Source organism: Callospermophilus lateralis, chromosome 1 (assembly GCF_048772815.1).
Source record: "Callospermophilus lateralis isolate mCalLat2 chromosome 1, mCalLat2.hap1, whole genome shotgun sequence".
In the NCBI taxonomy this organism is placed as follows: domain Eukaryota; kingdom Metazoa; phylum Chordata; class Mammalia; order Rodentia; family Sciuridae; genus Callospermophilus; species Callospermophilus lateralis.
In genome coordinates, this window is record NC_135305.1 from 207318468 (window position 1) to 207339873 (window position 21406).

General features: G+C 54.8%; 1 protein-coding gene across 1 annotated transcript; it reads right to left on the reverse strand.

Annotated features, from left to right (window-relative positions):
- Nucleotides 1–2182: 2182 nt before the first annotated feature.
- On the reverse strand, nucleotides 2183–7402 carry Myl3 (myosin light chain 3). The gene is made up of 7 exons (XM_076869837.2): nucleotides 7197–7402; nucleotides 4832–4859; nucleotides 4571–4720; nucleotides 3766–3939; nucleotides 2662–2739; nucleotides 2520–2559; nucleotides 2183–2396 (listed from the first exon to the last, which is right to left on the reverse strand). Exons 1-6 carry the CDS (start codon nucleotides 7329–7331, stop codon nucleotides 2531–2533), a joined length of 594 nt encoding a protein of 197 aa, XP_076725952.1. The 5' UTR covers nucleotides 7332–7402; the 3' UTR covers nucleotides 2183–2396; nucleotides 2520–2530.
- Between the last annotated feature and the right edge of the window lie 14004 nt (nucleotides 7403–21406).

Genomic DNA, 21406 nt, shown 5'->3' on the forward strand with positions numbered 1-21406 from the left:
AGCCTGGCTGGCAGTGCCGCCCGCCCAGCACCAGGGCTGACTCAGCAGAGACCCCCAGCATGGACACACTTAGACAAGCCCGCAGACCCAAAGACACGCTCACTCATGCACACACAGCGTCAAACACACATGTACAGATGCACAGACAAATGGGCACAAGTGCACCTACACACTCACACACACACACACACACACAAAGTGTGAACACAAGCTCATTCACAGACATGGGCACACACGCATGCTTGTAGACGGGCACATGCAGACACCCAAGAACACAGAAATGCACGTAATCTCCCTGGTCAGGCATATCGGGGATGCCGAGCAAGAAGAAGGCTCACCTGTGCAGCTGAGTGCCACCTCAGGTGAGCCTGCCTGGGAAGAGCTGCCTCCCTGTCCACCCTGGCTCAAATACCCACAGCCAATGACCCAAGTTTAGGAATGACACGTGGTCAGTACAGCCACATAGAACACGTAAAGGGCCCCAGAGGGGCAATGTGGCTGTGGCAGGGACAGAAACACATTCTAAGTAGAGCTGTGCCTCAAAAGTGGGACCAAACAGCATGAGCCAGGGCTCATCAGACACAGTCATCCTGGTCCTGCCCCCACCAGGCACCTCCATCCTGTCCCCTCTTCATCTATATAAGACTGGGGAAGGCACAGAGTACGAGGGTCCTCTAGGATGCTGCCTTCCACTACCAAGCCAAGGTGAGTGAGCTGATAGCTCCCAGGAATAGGGGAGTCTGCAAGATGGGGAGATCTTTGGAGTCAGGCAGGCATTCTTGACTGAGCAGGACACATGCGCCCTGGGATCTGAGATAGATGTGAACTTGAAGTTTCTTGCCTAGTGATGACTTGGAGCACCCCTACAATCCCTGCTCAGGACTTCAGCTCACAGTCAGCATCCCCAGAAAGAAAATTCTGGGCTCCAGTTTCTCCACATCCTCACCAACACTTGAAATTTTCTACTGTTGTTGTTATTGTTGTTTTTATAGCCGCCAACCTAATGGGTGGGAAGTGGTATCGCCAATAGTTTTTGTTTGTTTCTTGGTTGGTGGATTGGTACCAGGGATTGAACCCAGGGGTGCTCTACCACTGAGCTACCTCCCCAGCCCTTTTTTATTATTTTATCTAGAGACAGGTTCTTGCTGAGTTGCTTAGGGCCTCACTAAGTTGCTGAGGCTGGCTTTGAACAATCCTCCTGCCTCAGCCTCGAGAGCAACTGGAATTACAGATGTGCCCCTCCAAGCCCTGCCTCTCTTGTAGTTTTGATTCACCTTGCCCTCACGATTACTGACACTGGACAATTTTGCATGTGTTTATTGACCATTTACGAATCTTCTTTATAGGAATGTCATTCCAGCCTTTTGCTCAGTTTTTAATCAGGTTGTTTGGGTTTTTGTTGTTGTTGTTGATTTACAGGACTTCTTTTTAATTCCTGTCCTTTAAGTCTTTGTCCAACTATTACCTTCTCAGATAACCCCTGACCCCATAACCTCATATGTCAACCACCTCCCAGCTTTCTCCCTCAGGCTCCGCCAGACCACACTCCCCAGCCCCTTCCCTAAGTTCCTCTTCAGCTTTCTTCACTATTTGACACTGCTGTGTTCCCAGTGCCTGGGAAAGAGCCTGGCACACAGCAGGTGCACAATAAATGCTGAGAGGATAAAAGCAGGAAGTTAGAGCCTCCTGTGACACACTCATCCTCTTGTATACACATTCTTCACACAAACTCAATCCTGACCACACACACACAGACTTCCAACACCACCCTTAGGCAGTTCAGGGACAAAGTGAGCCCCTACCCTGCCACCCATTCCCAGTGTGACTCAGGCAAGGCTACTCCCTTGCCCACCTGTGACATGGGCAGCTCTGGGCCTGATTTTTTTAATTCCTGTTTTCTCAAACTCCCAGTTTCAGGCTCCCAGTGACAGCCTTGTGCTAGGGGCTGCAGCATGGCTGCCATCTCCAGAGGCGGGTGGGAGGGCAAGAGCAAAGGAAGGACCCTGGAACTCCTCTAGTTCCACCCTGGTCCCACCCCGCTGCTGTCCGTGACCCATAGAATAGACCCAATCAATCAGAGGGCCACTGAGAGGAAAGAGGGTAGGAGGGATGGAGGGAAGGAGAAGTTGGAGAAAGGAAGGAAAGAGGGGGGAGGGAAAAAGAAAGGAAAAGAAGAAAGAAGGAAAGGAGGAAGTCATTTATTTATAAGGCTCTGGATGGAGACAGAATGCATTCACAATGAGCACAGCCCCAGGCAGAGATGACAACCGTGCAGAGAGCTCTGAGGGCTTGTGCGGGAGCCTTGGTCCACTCCCCTCCTTCCCACAGCTCCAGGCCACTGGTGTCAGCATCATGATGGGAGATGAGACATCCCCAGCTCGCCCTCCCTGGGCTCCCTGACAACAAAGGCAGCCACAGGTTACAGAGGAGGGGCATGGAGGTGGCACTTGCCAACCGAGTACTGACGTTGCTGGAGTGGGGAGGGGCAGCCGGAGTGTGGAAGGGAGCAGGGGTCTCACCTGTGGGAGGCTCAGCTGGCCATGATATGCTTCACAAATGCTGGAAAGGGGAAAGGGATTAACAGCTCAGCCCTGGGCAGCCAGGTGGAGCTGGGTCCTTGGGCTCCCCCTCCCAGAACACCCGCTGCCCTGCTGTGCCCACCTTCATAGTTGATGCAGCCATTGGAGTCCTCTTGCCCAGCCATCAATTTCTCCACCTCATCCTCTGTCAGCCTCTCCCCTGGGAGGGCGGGAAGCTGAGTTAGCATCTTCCGGAGGTGTGATGGGGGAGGAGGGGACTCACCGAATCCCCCTGGATGGTGGGTCTGCCTCTCTGGAATTCCCACAGCCAGCATTGCTCACAAGGCCACGGCTACCACCCCCACCTTTGAGGCCTGAGCACAAGTGACAAGTCAAGAAGGGCAGGGCCTGGGGTGGGTCCCTGGTGACTTCTCCAAGTCCAGGCACCTTGGTGTATAAATGACCATGTATACTATACTATTCTCTGTCCCCACTAGGCTGACAGGGGCTCTCTCTATAAGAGAGGAGACCAGTCTCCCCCACACACACACACACACCTTGAGGCTAATGGAAGGACTCATGGGGAAGAGCTAGACTTTGGGGGATGATTATGAAGGGGACCAAGACAACACCTACTGCTCCACAAACAAGTCTGGCATTTTCCTGACTCTACCAACTGCAGCTTCCCTGCCCCCCAGCCTCCCCTGGCACTTCCACCTCCCCATACACACACACACACACACACACACACACACACACAATCCCAGACAACAGCACAGGACTGAACACAGCAAGCACTCAATAAATGTTTGCTGCAGAGAAAAAGTCAGTCTGAGGAGAAGGGGAGGGCCCCACCATCCAGGCACCTGATTCTAAGGGTGAGGGAAGATGCACAGGACCCACAGAGGCCACAGAGGATGCTCCGCATAGTCCACCCGGGAAGCAGACATGTGACCTTGACCTTCTTGGCCATTTAGAACATTGAACACCAGCACCAAGTTGACCCCGCTGACCTCCAGCCCTGCCCTGTCCCCAGAGCTGTTCCCATCTCCCTTCAGTTCTGTGAGCGGCACCAACATGCATTCCATATTCCCCGCCTAAATGGCATTTCTGTCACCTGCCACTGAGAGACCTTGACTGTGTGACTATCACCATTTCACAGATGAGATGTGGGCCCAGCAGGCGCCAGGACGATTTCTCTCAGGATGCCCCTGGAGAAGGAGCCAGGTGGGGAAGCTGCCCTCACCCAGTGTGGCCAGCACATGGCGGAGCTCGGCACCCATGACAGTGCCGTTGCCCTCCTTGTCGAAGACCCGCAGCCCCTCCACGAAGTCCTCATATGTGCCCGTGTCCTTATTCTTGGATATGTGCTGGAGCATGGGCAGGAACGTTTCAAAATCCATCATCTTGTTATTAAGTTCTGCAGAGAGATGACCCAAGTCCGCGGTTAGAGGGATGGGATGGGCCCATCCTTCTCCTGTGCCTTTTAATGAGAAGCCATCACCTTTTACACAGTTCCCGAAGCGTCTACACTAGTTTGCCATTTACAAAGCATGTCACCACCACAAGGCACTTTACAGTCTATTGAGAAACACAGTTTGTACATCCTTTGCTGTTCACAGGACAGTTTGCTGCCCTGCACAATCACAGTGGGCTCTGTCCTTTGTTAAACTCATTTTCTTATGGACCTCACCCTCCCCACTATCTGTTTTGGGTCAGCAACAGCTGGGCCAATCAGAGGCCTTCTCTGGACCTGTGATGAAGGCCTGGGTTTCATTCTTCCTGGGAACGAAGTAAGCAGCCTAGGTGGTCAGTCCCCAGTGACCAGGACGCCTGGCCAACCAACATGGGGCCAGATGGTCCAGCAAACCATCCTGCTGGTCGCCCTGCCAACACAGCCCCACATCCAGCCACCATGTCCTCATCTGAATGATGGAAGGAATGACAGGGCGGGGCGGGGAGGTTCACTGCAGCCCCACCCACTGGTGGCAACCCACCCTACAGAATCCCCTGGGACTAGCATTGTGGGGCTCCTGGACAGGGTGCACTACCTTCTTGCTTTGGCTTCCCCAGGACACGGAGCACCTCGGCTTGTGTGGGGTTCTGGCCCAGCGCCCGCAGAACATCCCCACACTGCCCGTAAGTGATCTTCATCTCACCCTTGGGTGTGCGGTCAAACAGCATGAAGGCTTCCTTGAACTCTGCAGGAGAGGGCCGTGAGCTGTGGGCTCTCCAAGGGGAGCCCACCCCACTCCCCCACACCACTGCGGGACCCTCACACCAAGGAGCCCTGGGCTCAAGAGCCTGCTCACCTTCAATCTGCTCCGGCGTGAACTCGATCTGAAAAGAGGCCCCAAAGACTCAGTTCCTGGCTCACAGGGTGGAGCCAGGCCTCCTCCTGGTCACTCCTGACCAGCCCAGGACCCAAGCCCTTTCTGTTTTACCTTTTCCCTATTCTAACATCCTAGACTCTACCACCCAAAACCTCCTGTTGTCTACCTTGACATCCACCTACCTCCCAACCCCTCCCTTGCTGTCCCATATGAAGGCCTTGAGTCTGTGGGTACCAGATCCTCATGCCTGGTAGGCCGAAGTTAGAGGGTGACAGGAGAGAGGGCTTCCCAGCATCCCAAGGCCTCAGCCCACTGTGGGCCTTACCTGGTACCCTGGTTCTAGACAAATGTGCCTAAAGCCACAGGTCTGACCAGGCTGGCTTTGCCTGGGGCCCTGTGGGCAAGATGGTCAACATGAATGACATGGAAGTTTGGGGAAACAAAGTGGTAAAAGTGAGGCTGCAGGCCAGAGGCACAGTGTGTCAACGTGGAATTCACATGTGTGTGTCTGCCTGTGTCTACTCCTTGCAGAGCCCCCTGGGTCCCTCCAGGCTGGGTGCTGTCATTCACAGGCCCCACCTATTCCTTTGGCACATGTCCTGTCTGTGGGCCTCAAGGAAAACTCTCCTACTTCAGTACAGTCTGCGGCCAGAGCTGTGCTGCCGAGTATTTGCTGAAGCCACTTTGGGGCCACCCTGAGGTCAGGAGGCCTCCTGGGACCCAGTGTCCCCCTCCTCACCTGATACCAGATCTATTTTTATCACAGCAGTCACTCTCCCCAAAGTCAAGGTCACATCAGGGAAAGGAGCTTGGGGGAAGGGGATATGACTGGCACCTCTCTCACTGCCACTCCCTCAGAGCCCCACCAACCTCCATAGTGCATGCCAGTGCCGAGGGACACCCTGTCCCTTCCACCCTGCATGGTTGTCCCTCCTGGTTTTTGCCTCAACTCAGTGTTGGGAAGAGCAATTTATCACTCCGGGGCCCCTGAGAGCTCTCTCCACAAGGAAACCTGGTACAATTTGTTTCCCTGGCAAAGGCTGTGCCCTTCACCGGCCAGCTGGGTTGAGGAGAAGGGGGACACATGAGGGACCTCATCATCACCACCTCTCAGAGCCTGGTGAGACTGGACAATTTTACCATGGGTCCCCAGGTGCTCAGAGCCTCACCAGGGGGCCTGCAGGTGGCAGAGGGACAGGGAGCTAACTGAGGGGTGCCTGTGCACTAAAGAGCTCCCAGCAGCCCCCGAAAAGGGGGCTTATCATCCCGTTTCACAGTCGAGGAAACCAAACCTCTGAGTAGGAAAGGAGCTTATCTCCTAAGGCATAGCAGACTTTGGGTTTGAGCCTGTGTCTGCAGGGACAGAGGTTGGTGTCTCTGGGCAGGCTCATGGCCAGGAGGAGGATCTGTACAGATGAGGGCAGATCTTGCTGAACATGCAGGAATGGGGAGGGCCCCTCAGGAGGCAGCTGGGGCAGCAGTGGCTGCTGGCCAGCCAAGAATGGAGAGCAAGCAGGACACTGCGCGTGCTGCTATGCGGATGCCACAGGTGGGAGTCATGGTTTGTCCTCCAAGTTTAGACTCTGGGAGAGACTTCCCAGCCAGGAAGGGCTCCTGGGGCCACTGATCTGAGCTCCACAATCAGCTTCCTGCATGACTTATTCAGTCTGTGCCTTGATTTCCCCACCTTCAAGCTGAGGCCCAAGAGGGCTCCATCAGCTCTGGGCTCAGAAGTCTTGTTAGCAGGGCTGGGGTTGTAGCTTAGTGGTTGAGCACTTGCCTCGCATGCATGAGGCACTGGTACGATCCTCAGTACCACATAAAATAAATAAATAAAACAAAGATATAAAAAAGAAGAAGTCTTGATAGGTGTGATCCTGGGCAGAGTCCTCACTAGCCATCGTTCTCCATTCCATCCACCCTAGAGGGCTTGGCATGGACTTGGAACACCCCAGCCAGACAAGGAAGACACCCCCTCCCCCCGTCTGGCTCTAGGATTTGAGGGCTGAAGAGGATTAGTTGGCACCAAGGTTCCCCAAGGAAAAGGAGACCGAGCTTCAGAATCACTGAAAAGGTGTTTCTTTCAAACCCCAGTCCAGACTCCATTCTTAGAGTGCCTGGGTTCTCAGTAGCACCAGGAAAGTCCTACATGATATCGCCCATTTCTCCTGCTGTCACCCTCCCAATACCTGAAGCAGGCAGGGCTTGTCCGACCTCAGTATAGACATTCCCAGCTTCCGCTCAGTGCTCACTTCCGGAGCTTGGCCTGACCCTGGAGTAGATCCACTGTGGGATCTACTCATCTCCTCAGCCCCTCCTACCTCAACCCAGTACCCACACCCACCTTGATCTTGGAGGCATCGAATTCAACCTCCTTGGGGCGCTCGGGCTCGGGAGCAGGTGCAGGTGCGGGAGCTGCAGCTGCTTTAGGGGCTGCCTTGGCATCATCCTTCTTGGGCTCTGGCTTTTTGGGGGCCATGGGAGCTGCAAGCACAGAGAAGGACGTGAGAGAAGAATGCAGAGAGCAGGGTAGGTGAGTGTCCTGTGCCCAGGCCTTTATCCTGCGGTGGACACCTCATGACCCCAGCCCCTCCCCCGCCATGCACAATAGGGACAGGGCCATAAAAGGACATTGGCTCAGCTCAGGGGCTATTTTGGGGCCTGGAGAGGGCATTGTTCAGGCCCAGAAAGGGTGGGGGGAAAGGGAGGGCTCTCATTCCTCCCAATCACCTGTTGGGGAGAGGGAGGGTGAGTGGGGGCAGTCGGATGCCACTGCTCAGCACAGGCTTATGCACACCACCAGGGCCCTGCTGCCCCTCAGCAGGTCAATAAATTGAACAGGTGTAGAAAGTTGGATGGTGCATGCTGAGTACTGTTGGGGGGCGGGAAGCCCGGGTTACCCAAGGACACCTCTGGAATTAACTTCCCATCTGGGCAGGGAATCCCCTGTGTCAGTGTGTCTGTCTCTGTGTAGGGGAAGGGGAGGCCAGGATGTGTGTTAATATGTCTGTGTGTGGCAGGGGGTCTCTGCCCATCTGTGTGAGTCACCTGGTGTCTCTGTGTGGTGGGATCTCTGCACACTGTGTACGTCTGGCAGGAGGCGGGGGTCTGCGTATCTGTGTTCTGTCTCGGTGGGTCTGTTTCTGGGTGTCTGTATGCATGTGTGTCTGTGTGGGCCTGTGTGAGTGTGTGTGGGTGTTGCCTCTGTGTTTGTGTCGGGGTGCTTACTTGTGCCTGTGTGTGTCTGGCCATGGCAGGCAGCTGCAGCCCTGGCTATGGGTGCAAGGGTCTCCAGGCAGACCCAGTGCCAACAGAATGGCTGTCTCAAGGGCCATTTCCCCAGGCCAGTTCAACAGTCTCCCTCCTAGGTGTCTGTGTCTGGCCCTGAAGTCAGTTTCCCAGGTCTTACCCCTGGCTTTTCACTGCCCTCCCTGAGCAGCACCCAGTCTCCTACCTTTCCCTGCGTACCTCAGGGCCCAGCTCCCTGCCTGATCATAGTTCCCACTATGCCCTCTGCCTGGGGCCCTTGGCCCCTCCTTTGTTTGGCACTTGTAACACTCAGCCCCACCACCCCCTTTCCAGGAAGTTTTATATTTCCCTCTGCCCAGGATTTTAGTAGAGAATCTGTATCTCTGAAGGACCCCAAGATGTTGGGCAGGGTTTGTCCCAGCCCAAGACACTCATCTCAGTTCCTACCCTTCCATGCCCATTCCCAGCTCCCACCCGCCAAGGCTTATCCTAGAGTGCCCAGTCCTTGGAACTAACCTTTGGTGCTCAGCCCTCAGCAAATGGCGGTGACAGAACACACCCCGGCTGGGCCACCATTTGGGGAGGTAGGGAGGCTGAGGTGGCATAAGGCCTTTCCAGAGAGAGGGGACATCTTGCAAACACATTGGGCTCTGTTCCCTGCCCAGTGTCTGTGCCTGGGGGGTAGGAAGAGGGTGTTCCTGGTTATTTTTAAGTGCCTAGAGCCTTTGATAGAAACTTCAGAGGCAATGTCCCCACCCCCAGGCCCCAAGAGACTTCCCAAGTGTGGAGAGGGGGGGTAGCTCAAGCCTGAGAGGGGGACACATCGGGGCCTCTACCTGGGATACCCCACCATCTTCCTGCAGGGCCTGGGTCCCAGTCATCCTGTCACTCAGCCTTACTATGAAGGATCAACAGTCCAGGACTGGGTCCCCCTCTCCCCCACCCCCGGCTGGAACACATTCCTGCCTTCATCTGGAGGGCAGAACACCCCACATCTGGAAATCTGACAACATCCGGGGTTGGGGGGGCAAGTTTTTCACTTTTCTTCCAGATGTTTGGCAACACTATTGAGAAAGAAGAGGTGGGGGGAGAGGGTCTGCAGAGACATCCAGAAATACCACAAAAGGAGAAGACAGCCTTAGGGGGGCTACAGAGACAGACCCCTGAGCCCCATGGCCTGTGCCTGCTCACCCTCAGGAGAGTTGACTCTGGACATCCCACAGTGGCCCCAGCCACTCACAGGAAATCCAAAAAAAAAAAAAAAAAAAACACTACCCAATTCCCTTTCATTCATCAGGGCAAAACCAGGGCCCAGGAGAGAAGACATATGCACAGGATCACCCAGACACCCTTCCCCCGCCCTGCACATTTCTTTCATCCTCACACAACTGTCATCCCTTGGAAACCACCCAATACTGACTCAGACAGGGGTGATTGACATGAGCATCCTGGCCCAGCTTCCAGGTCTGTAGACCAGGTGGACAGGCTATCCAGCCAGAGCCTTGTAGTGCCACCCAGAGGAGGGTGGTAGGAGGGAAAGTGTGTCTTGGTCCCCTTCCTTATACACGGGACAGGCATGCTCCTGCAATGGGGACAGAGTGTACAGAGCCACCCCATTTCCTCACCAGGGCTCAGAGGGAGGCTGGGCCAGGCCTCTGTCTGAGTGACTCTTGGACTCCCCTGTGAGCTCCTGGAGCAACAGTGCCCCAGGCATCCCCAGGGGACCACACTCAAATCAATAGCAGATGCCTGGCTCCTAGCAGAGGCTGCTAACGCCCTCCCAGGGTCTGACCCCTCTGCTTCCAGCAAGATTGGTTATCGGAAGCCAGCAGCAAGATTATGAATGGGCAGGTGGGCAGGCAGGGCCTGGCCCTGACCCCTCTCTTCCAGGTCCCAGACTGAGCTTCTAGGAATATCAGCTTAGCAAGCAAGATTCTGGCAAAGCCCAAGGGGCTTAGAGAGTTCCCCAAACTCTGATGTCTGACCTGTGACCCAGTCAGATGCATATCCCTCTCTGGGGGCAGCCAACTCACCTCCCTCTGTCCCCAGACAAGGGGAACACAGTGAAAGATGTGGGCCCTGATTTCTGAGGGCCCCATGTGTTGAGGCAGGAGAGCCCTAGCCACATGGGCTGCCTTCCAGGTTCTTCCCAGCCCACTCCCATCCACCCCCAGGGACTTTGCACAGGCTCCTCCCCTCTCCCCGTCCCCATACAAATGTCTGGGACTCTGGTCTCTGCTCCTTGTCACTTTCTGGTCTCATGGAGATGTCTACTCCTATGAGGAGCCTGCCTGCTGCCTCTGTCCTGTCTCTCTCCCGACTCCCTGTCCATGCACACCCTAAAATGAGCTCGTTTTTGTTCTCCTATCTCCCAGATGTGTCCTCCCTCCCATGAGTGGTAACTGTCACAGCAGAAATCTTCCCTCTTGCACACACAGCTATATATCCCCAGAATCAGATACACAGGAGGCATTTAATCAATGTTGGCTGAACAAATGTCCCAAGTTTCTCAGTTTACCCACCTCTCAGAGAGGGATAAAAACCCCTTTCCCAAACCCACCTCTGCAGTAGGGTGAGGGGAAATGGAATCTGCCAAACAGCTGACTGGAGCCACTGCAGAGGGCCCCTCAGGGTAGTAACGCAGACAGCAGTTGCCCCCAAGATCTCCAGCCATCTCCCCCTGCCCACCCCAATTCACGTTGATTCCTTATGCCACTCTCCCATCCACCGCTGAGACTCCTTAACAGCCTGAAGGAGTAAGGGTGACCCCCCACCCCAACACTAACATAAGCAGAAACTTGACCATAATGGCCGGCCAGCAGGGGGCGTAGAAGGGATGGGAACTGCTCTTCAGTTTCTGAACCTCAAACCTGGAATCTGGAAGCCCCAACACTGTCCCCAGACTCAGACCTCACAATCTGAACCCTACATTTGTAACCCAAAATCCAGAGACCAGGACTAGACTCTGAGTACTCCAACCCTGAACCCATAGTCTAGAGCCCAGGGCCCAGGATTTCTTTCTTTTTTTTTTTTGTTTTTTTCTTGCAGTGCTGGGGATTGATTTAGTCGCACTCTACCACTGAGCTACAACCTCAGTATTTTTATTTTTTTTTTTTCAATTTTGAGACAGAGTCTCCTTAAATTGCCCAGATTGGTGTCAAATTTACACTCCACCTGCCTCAGCCTCCAAAGTCATTGGGATCACAGGCTGATACTACTGGGCCCAGTCTAGACCCAGGATTCTAAACCTAGACCCTAGATCTAAGTCTCAAGATCCAGGACCCAGAACTTTGAACTCTAGGACTGTAACCCCAAACAAAACCCTAGACATGCACGCCTGTAATCCCAGCCGCTGGAGAGTCTGAGGCAGGAGGATTGCAAATTCAAAGCAAGCCTCAGCAATTTAGGAGGCCCTAAGCAACTTAGAAAGACCCTGTCTCTAAATAATTTTTTTTTTTTTCCCCGAAAAGGATTGGAATGATGTGGCTCAGTGCAGCACCTCTGTGTTCAATTCCTGGTATCAAAAAAAAAAAAAAAAAAGACCCAGAACCCAGGACAGGGCTGGTGGCTTTCCAGAATGGCCCTGCCTGTTGCCCCGTGTGGACAAGGGTGGGGCAGGAGACAGAATAAACTCTGGGTCAACAACGGTGGTGGGTGCTTGGCAGACATCCCTGGTAGTGTTCAGGAATGTCCCTTGTCCCGTCAGAGCCAGTTTGAGGAGTTTAGAGTATGGTGACACGTGGAGGGAAGGGGAGAGCGGGGAGGCCTGGTTATCCCGTGGGCCCCAGAGCCAGAGGCAGGGAATGAGGGTCAGGCACCCACGTGCCCTTGTACCCCAGGCCGCAGGCTCCGCAGGCTGCCCTGGCCCGCCCCAGCCCGCCTCTCCTGGCCCACAGCCTCTGGCTGGGACGTAGTCCCACACTTCCCGGAGGAGTCGAGAACGCGGCCTGGGCCAGACCCAGAGCCTTAGAAGTAGGTCAAATGTTGCCATGCAGCAGGTCCTGGGGACCCTGTCCTGGTGCAGACAGGCCCCCGGGCTGCTGCTCACCCTCAGGGACACATGCATGTATCCAGAGATGTGAAGTTGCCACCACATGCTACCCGGAGTTTTCTAGGTCCCTTCCTAGCTATACAGACCAGGCACGTGGCCCCAGTGGGGGCAAGAGCTCCTAGCAATTCTCACTAGAGGTGTCACGAGGCAGACATAAAGACCACGAGGAGATGAATATCTGCATCATCTCACAAGGCCTTGGGTGAAAGTCTGACTCCAAGGTGGACTTCCCAGAAGGGCTGTTCTGCCACCAACAGGATGTGGCCGCTTCCCGGAGGCAGAGCCCCAGGCCATGAAAGCTGGGAAAGAGCGCCTGAGGGGAAGGAGGAAGACTCCCCAGGCTCTGTGACCCAGGATGGTCCCTGTTCCTCCTGGGCCTCAGTTTCCCCATCTGTACAATGGTCAGTGGTGGGGCAATATGATGATGGGTTCAGAGGACAGTCTCTGCCCCCACGTCCCAGCCCATCCTCACTGCCCCCACACCACACACAGACAACTCTGTCCTCGGGCAGGCCAAACACAACTCCCAGGCCCCTCCCTCTGCCCACTGTGCTGACGGGGACCAGATGCTCCAACCTTGTGGTTCTGGGGGTGGGGGTGGCAGGGCTCAGCGGGCTGGCAGGCAAGCCCTGGGTTTGGCCCAGGGACCTATAATCAGCTCCTGCCCCTCTGATCCCGGCCCAGGACTGACGCTTGGGGCTGTGGTGTCCTGGCCGGCTGTGGCCACGGCCGCTATATTTGGGAGCCCAATTCAGCATGAAGGAGGGCTGGGCGGGCAGGAGCCTCCAGGACCTAGGGCCTCATGGGGGACATTATGGGGACAGGACTTGGTCCATATGAAAGAGGGCACAGCCTTGCCTTCAGAGGGACAGTTTTTTCTCAGGGTCCTGGCTTGGGGGTCACCCGCTGTGCCCTACATAGCTAGCCTAAGTGGGGGAGACAGAAAATGTGTCTGAGAAGACTGAACCTCTTATTTGCTCCAAAGAGTCAGAACATAAGTGGGCCATGCATCTGAGTGAATAAGAAGGACAGGGGGCCATCGAGGATAAATGGAGCAGATAAAAGACCATTAAGGGGTCAGGCTTAGGATAGAAGGGACGAAGGGGGTACCAGAATGTTTGCCAAGGCAACCAAGAAGAAGACTGGTATTGGGGTCAGAGGAAATAGAATGGGGTGTAGCCTCGAGCCCCAGCTCCCCAGGCCTGCCTGCTGGTCAGCTTCCGGACAAGGGCCCAGCCCCTCCCCCCAGCATGGCCTGTGGCCTCCCTGACTGCCCTGGACATTCCCTGCCACTGGGCCAAACCCTGTACTCTCCCACCAGCAGTCTCCCAAAGAGCAAATATTTATTGTCCTTGGAAGAAAAAAAAGAGTCCCCTTTTAGGATCAGGGTCTGGGAGCTGCTATTGAGGTTTGCAGGGGCTCAGTAGTGGCCTGAGATGACCAGAAACCCCCCCTGGACAGTCGGACAGAGGAGAGAGGAGAATGCGACGTGAGCTGGTTTTGGAGGAGCGAGCCTGTGGCATCCCAGGCTGCTGTGCTGGAGCTCTGCCCAGCTCTGGACCCTGGGCCATGCTCTTCCCTCCCCTTGCCTCCATTTCCCCAAGGCTTCCCCAGGGTCTGTTTACAGACACTGCTCATGAGGTGTGAATGTGTGTGTGATTGCATGGTGTGTGTGGTCTATGTGTGTGCAACCATGGGCCTGAGGGTGGGGCCACATGTGTGATTGCGTGGGAGCCTGTAGTCTTGTGTGTTTACATGTGTCACCATGGGCACGAGGCTATGACCACGCATGGGTATATGCATGCCTAGGTGCTCCAGGCCAGCTCTGCGTGCGTGTCTGCCTGTGAGCCTGTCGTCTGTTGGCATGGGCGGGGTGGGGGCATGTGGACACAACCTCTGTTGAATGCCCAATTCAGTCAAAAATGCAAGTAAATTTAGCAGAGGAAAAAAAAACCCGTCAGTCAGACGAGGAGTCTGAATTGAGTGGTTGTTTGACTGGATGGACCAACTGTCTCAGGCAAACAGTTCACGCTGGCTGGGAGGAGGAACCAGCTCTCCAGGGCCGTCATGGAGAAACTGGAGACAGCATCCTTGACCATGGCAGAGACTAAGACAGAGACAGGAGGACAGAGAGAGCTCTAGAGACATGGGGACAGACCAGGAGACAGGCAAAGAGAGGGTTGTTGAGGTGGGGCAGGGACAGAGGTCATCCAGGGAAGGATGAATCTAGGTACACGTGTGCATGCACAGGATCCTGTCACCTCTGAGCTCAGTTCCCTCAGGGTATAAGGCAAATTCATTTTCACCTCTCTCTAGTTCTCAAGCCACCTGGCGGACAAGGAGTGGGTACCTGAAAAGGCTGCAGAAAGATAGACATGCACAGCCGTGACCAGGGCACAGCAATGAGAAAGAAGGTGGTACAGAGGACCCGGATGACAGTGATGGAGGTGACAAGGAGGAAACAGTGGTGATACCAGCAGAGAGGCAGTGCTGGATGGGAGGGCCTCACTCTCCCCCTACAAACCCCACCTAGCTCTGGTGGCCCCACCAGACCCAGGGCTATCCCTGCTCTGCCCCACCCAGCACCAGCTGTGGCCTTGCCTCAAGTGGCCACACAGAAACCCTCTGTGGTACAGGGTGTGGACTTTGCATTGAAGATGGCCCAAACACCCAGCCAGGAATAGTTAGGGTCAATTTCGGTACCTGTCCGTTTGGGTATTTCTATATCTAGCTTCCCACCTGGTGTGGTTATGCCTGAAATGCACTCAGACACACACAGAGGATCCCCAGGCAGGCTAACCTGCCCCCACTGTGTGTCTGTTTCTGTCTGCAGATATCCGGCGGTCCCAGGATACTCCCCACTCCACAACTGCCAGCCCTGCCTGTCCCATTCTGCCATCCCTGGGGCCGACAAGAATAATTCATGAGTGTGTGTGTGCATGTGTGCATACTCAGGAACCCTGACCCATAAGGTCGAGGGCCAGGAACAGGATCACTCCTGCCCACATACCTCTACATACCTCCTCCCAGCTAGATAGGTGCCTTAGTTTGCATGTTCACACACCTGTGCATACACCCCAATACCTTTGCACACATATGCTTCTGCATGCATATGTGTGTATATATACACATACACACTTGCCTTTGCATACACATACACACACACACACACACACACACACACACCCCTAATGCTCCACACCCGGGAGCTCTCAAGTATAGAAAAGACTGTTATTGGGAACAGGCACTGGGAAGAAGGAGCAAAGCTAAAGATACCCCACCAGGCCCGCCTGGTGCAGGCTAAGCATGTGTGTGCAGCAAGCACGTGCGTGCTTATGTGTGTATGGGTGTGCACGTGCATGTCAAGGTGTTTGAGGCGTTTCTACTGTCTCCTCCCACACAGCTCGGGAGGCTCCCCATCATTCACAGAAGGGGAAATAGAGGCCCATGCAGAGCAGCTGGGCTGGGGAGGTCAGCGTCCCTGGGTTTGGGGCTCCCAAGTCTCCACATCTGTGTTATTCTTGGCACATCCAGGCCAGATAAGGATGGGGTCAGAGCTTGGCTCTCGTGGGAAAGGACTCTCTGGAAGGCTCCCGACCCATTCCTTTCCCATATCTTAGACCCCAGGGCAAGCAGAGGGAAGGCCAAAGGGAAAGACGGATGGCTGGAGGGCAGGCAAGTTCTCATCAGGCCAGCCTTGAGGGCTACAGGGAGCCCACAACAGATTCAGAGACACAGGTGCCCAGGAATGGGGTGCAAGCTCTCCGGTCAGCCCAGAAACATGCAAGTTCCAGGTCAGAAAACCTCCAGGCAGATGAGAAGGAGCCAGACCAGGCACCCTGCTCTCCATAGCACGTGAACTGAAACACTCTGCTCTAAGAGATTCATGAAATTCTGGAGCCAGGGCTGAGGTCAGGGGCTCTCAGGTTGGGAGCTGGGTTAGGTGGAGTAACCATTTTCCAGTGACAATTTGAATGTCAGAAGACACTGAAGCACCAATGCCCCGACCTTTGCCCCCTGCCCAGGTTTCAGTGAAAGACAGAGTCATGTCAATAGGCAGACAATGGGCTGACATTCTGCACAAACAAAGGGCTCATACCAGGCTGCAGATAAGCTGGGGAGGACTGGGAAATTCCTGTACCCCTGAGAGCATTGTCTGATAATGAGCCCCACCCATCCAAAGGAGGGCTCTGCCTTCAGGAGACCCTTGCGATGCATTGAGCAGGGGATATCATAGGGCCCAGAGAAACCCCTTTCCCAGTCCACCACCAACTAGCATGCCCATAGCCTCCTCCCAACCTGCAATCATTGTAAATGCTATTCAGGAAAACATCAAGCTCTCATCAGGAGCTTCTGCAAACCCAGGGCCAGAGAGAGAGAGAGAGCCAGAGAGAGAACATGCCAATCTTCCCACTCCCACTGTCCCACTGAGGGAACAGCCCTAGTGACTACTGGGCTGGGTTGGGCTGGGATGGGAGACTAAGGTGAATCCTCCCTGCCAACCCCTGGCTCCCAGGCATCTTGTTCCAGCTGAAGGTTGAGCTAGAATTGCTCCAGTTCTGCCCTTGAGCTGTCCGGAGATTTTCTGAGAACTCCCCATCAGGTAAAGTCAATCTCACGGGGCTCTAGAAGAAGAACTTTCCAACAGTAAATGTCAGGAACTTGTCAGAGTACTAAGGAGTCCTGAGATCCTGGGATCTGCCTTCTTATGAAGAAACAGGATCAGAGGGGAGGGCTCAAACCTTCAGAAGGGAAGAACATCTGAAGGGCATTCAAGAGCTGCCTAGGCTGAGATGGGAAGAGCAAGCCAGACCCGAGCAGGGCAAGGGCAGAGGCCCACATCTCAGGGAGGACTCAACGAATGGGAACACAGGGCAACAGGGCATATCTGCCTCACCCCCCTGGGGTCTCCATGCCTGGTCCAGCACACTGGAAGTGCAAGAGTGTTTAGGGAATGAGCAACCCGATCCAGGGAACTTCAGGAGCCACAGGAGGCAGGACTGGAGTTTTAGAAAGGTTCCTCTCTCTCCCCTGCCTCTCCTTTGTCTGCTAGGTCATCATTTCCCCTCCCTCCTCTGTGGTTTTGCTTGACTTGGAAGACTGATATAGAGCCATCCCGGATCCAGCTCTGCTCATTGAGATGGAGCCAGCCAGGCACGGCAAAGGTGTTACTTGTAGGGACAGGATGTGCTTTATGGTTTGGGAAGCCAGGGCTGCGGTCCCATACCTCTGTGTCCCCATCCTGACTCAGGAAACCAGGGAAGGAAAGGAGAACAGTAGAGCTGGGAGATGCCTAGGCCCAGGAGAACGTGACTGATTCCAGGAAATGGGGCTTTTCACCCACTCCTGAAGGAGGCAGAGGGACCCCAGGGATAGAGCAGTGGACAGAGCAGGAAGGAGTTGGATGTGTGACTTTGGGCAGCATCCTGCCTTGGCTGAGCCTGGCCAGGGGGCTGCCAATGTCTCTTCCAGCTTCAAGAAGGTTTCTGAACTAGGTATAGCCACCCTCCTGTTTTTGCTGGAATCTCCTACAAAGCAGTGACCTACCTGTCCCCAGCAAGGGCCCTTTAGCCTCTTTCACAGCTGACAGGAAACTCAGAGGGCATGGACCATAAGAAGGCCTGGGGACTTGGTCTATATGAGGGGGTGACCTCTGGCATGCTGATACCCTCTCTAGACATAGCCTTACATATGAAGTTTTTTAAACCTTCCTGAAGTGCTACCTCTCTCTGACCAGTTCAGCCAGTGTCCTCTGGGCCGGGCTGTGCTAGTGCTGGATAGCCAGGCAGAAACAGCCCTGATCCTGGCCCCAGAGATGTTCCCAGAATCCATCAGTTCATTCTTCCCTCTAGCTAGTGTCCACTGAGGTACTCAAGTTGAGAGGAAACTGAGGCTCAAGTGACCTTAAATGGCCCAGCATGACTAAGGACCACCCACATACAGGATACCTCCAAGTCAAACAGACCAGAGTGTCAAGACTAGGGTTCCTCATCTGAGGTCTCAGGGCCACAGACCCCGGTTAGGACCCAGAGTCTGAGTTAACCCCCTCCCCACCACCTCCTCCTTCCTGGTCCCCTCCTCCCTTCAAACCACAGGACCCAGCGGCCTCTGGAACGCGTGCCCAGGACCTTGGTGATATTTTGAGTTTAAGAAAACTTTGCAGTCGGCAGGAGCTCTTAAAGGTTATAAATAGCAGCTGCGGGAGCCCATGCCGGGAGAGGCGGAAACACGTGTCAAACACGCCTGGGAGGGGGGTATTCCGAGGCCTAGACCCCCCCCTCCCACACACACTAGAGACCCACCAGGCTTCTGGGCATTTTACAACCACTGGAGCGGGAAGTCACACCCCACCCGGAAGGCGTCTGGGAAGCGAGACCCGCTTCTAGCCCCCACCAGGGTCCCCAGCGGCTGGCCAGGTTGCCCAGGGCATGTGGGGCCACTGCTGAAAGGGGATCAGAGTGGGAGCTTTCTCTTACCCCTCTGCTGCCATGCAGGGATCCCCTCGGAGCTGACCAACAGGGAATCTCAGGGCTGAGAGGGCATTGCAGAGTGTCCACTCTAACCCCAGGAAGCAGCTGGAGGACCTGAGGGCCAGGATGGAAAGAGGGTTATTTCAAAGTCATGGGAGAGTGGGGCAGGAGTCAAAGCCCTAAGCCACAATTCTTCCACCAAATGCTGCTGCAGCCCCCCTTCCATTCAGAGGGGACCATCACTCATAAAGTATGACTGGAGGACTGTAAAGGGCCCAACCCTGGAATAAGCAAGCTCTAGGGCCTCATCCCTCAACAATCTAACCAATCCCAGCCTTTCTGCCTCGAAAAAGATTGACTGAAGTGAGGAGAAAGAGAGGGCTGGAGAGGAAGGGGGACGCCACCTACTCCAGTGGTGTGCGAGGTTGGATGGTCAACAACCCAAGGGAGGGCATGGGATCGCAACAAGGAAGTAGGTGGTTGGGAACATTGAAGGCCCTGTGATTTGAGGATGTGCCTTTGGCAGCTTAGTCTGAGGGGGACCTAGTTCTGACTTAGGAGAAAACAGTTATGAAGGCCCCTGGCCACTGAAGGAACATTTCAACCTCCATCACCTCCCTGAGTCTTCCCATCAGCTCCTCTGTGTGCATGAGGCAGGAATCGATACTCCAACACAGAATGTAAAAACCAAAGCCAGTCTGAGACTCCCACCCACCATCCCCAGTCCTTCCCCACTCATGCCCCACCTGCTGTCCATGGTCCCCATTAGGTCTGGGGTCGGGGGTGTGGAAGCCAGGCTTGGCATCCAGGAGCTGTGAGCCTCAGGGAGCCCCAAAGGGTTATAGGGCTCCCAATGAATGGAAGCCTGTTGAGCTCCAAGGGGGCCCAGCCCAGGTAAACATGGCTGGGTCTGAGCAGCCATTCTCCCCCTGCCTCTTTCCCCAGGACCGAGGACCAACACACGACTTCCTGTCCCCAGGGCTGAAGACTGGCCTCGCCCTTCAAAGCCCTAGGCTGGGGCCCACTGGAGGGACACGAACTGTACTAGCAGCCCCCATGCTTAGGGAGAGAGAGGCCCTCAGGTTTTCAGATTCAAAGATCTGCCTGTATCTAAGATAGCAGTGCTTGGGCACTTTAAGGAGCCCATTAGAATCTCAAATTGCCCATCTGTTAATGTCTGATCAGAAACTGAGGCAATGGGCAGGAAGAGGTCCAGCTCACAGCCTCACAGGTCAGGGCAGAAAGGGGCCCCAGTTTCCTGTCCCTGGCCAGTGAGAATGGGGATGGTGGGAAGAGTGGGACAGGGCACATGGATTAAGGAGGAGGGAAAGGCTTCAAGAGTGAAGAGTCAGGGTTGCAGGGAAGCCCTTCCTCTTTTGGATCTGACTGCCCACTGACCCATAAAATGGAAACCTGGTCCCCTACCAGCCCTGGCCACAGAATGGACAAAGCATCCCAGGACGTAGGATGCCCCAGTAATAGCACATTTTGAAGTAACCCTGGGCAGCAGCCTTGTGAATGATCCATTCTGCTCACTGAGCCTGTTTCCCCTACCCGGAGACCAGGTATTAAACAGCTCCCTGCCTCCCTTTCTAGTTTGTGAACCAAAAGATACACTGAAAACTATAATGTGTGGTACCCTCCTCAGGAGCCTAGAAGACCTGGGAAGAGGTGGCTCCTGGGGTTGGGGGCCCTAGGGACATATCTCAATGGTAAAGGGGTGTTTTTAGGGCCAGCCACCTCACATGCTGGGCACTGGAGGCTAGGCCAGGAATGTGCTGAGCAGCAGCTGCCATGTGAATCATTATACCTCATCAGGCTGAGCCTGAAACTTGCAGACACAAACCAGTTCAAGCTGGGCTCAGGCAGAAGGGCCGCCTCCAGCCAGGGTCGCTGGGCCCAGGGACCCTGGGCTGAGGTTTCCAGGATTTTGTAGGGTTTCTTTTTCCTTGTCAACATCCTCATAATCAGCATCCAGCACTGGCTCTGCCACAGCCCATTCTATAGATCCTCAGAAGAATGTCATCCTATCCATAGTCCCCAGCCTCAGTATACAAGCAAGACATGAGCATGAAAGGCACAGTAACATGGGGGCAGACAGAGAGGGCTTCCTGTAGCTGTACACCAGTGAAAAAGGAATCAGATACAGGGGCTACAGGGGTCAGGACAAGGACTGGGATGAAATAAGTTTACCCACGTCTCTCCTAACCACTGGATACCCCGTGAGGGAGGTCAGGACTTTTCTGGTCTCAGTTTTCCTGTCTAGGATGTGGGAATGAACCGGACTTAGGCCCCATCTGAATCCTCAGGGTGACTTAAACTTGAACAAAATCATACCCAATGCTGGCCTAGTATATTAAGGTGTAGAAAGGGCCAGAAGGGTCAGACAGGGACACAGGGACAGACAAAAGAAGAGTTAATCCGAGACAGAGAGTTGGCAGGGCAAGAAAAGGCACATACTCACCTGAGAGACTGAGGTGGCCTGGGTGCCTGGAAGGCATACCCATGAGGGTTGTGGGGAGGGCCCAGCCCAGGGCTTCAGAACACTGCAATGCTTGGGGTCTGGGACAAAGTCCTGGGCCACTGCAGGGCTTGGTAAAAAATAATTAATTTTTCTTTTCAAGCAAAAGCTCTGACTCAGAGCTTTCCCTATCCCCAACAGCCACATCCTCACTCAGGCTTGGACCTGAGAAGCTGCTTGAGAGGGATCCATGGCCTCCCCATGGCCAACGTGAGTGTCCTGTGCAGCTTCAGGCCTGATCTGGAAGGCCTGCAGACTCCAGG

Bases quoted from the DNA above. Each gene is read 5' to 3' on its own strand.
- Myl3 (XM_076869837.2), bottom strand. From the start codon at position 7,331: ATGGCCCCCAAAAAGCCAGAGCCCAAGAAGGATGATGCCAAGGCAGCC. The intron at 4,721-4,831 runs GTGAGCAGGCTC...CCTCTCCTGCAG, and splicing joins CACGCCGGAGCAGATTGAAG to AGTTCAAGGAAGCCTTCATG. The intron at 2,560-2,661 runs GTGGGCACAGCA...TCCCCTTTCCAG, and splicing joins TGGCTGCATCAACTATGAAG to CATTTGTGAAGCATATCATG.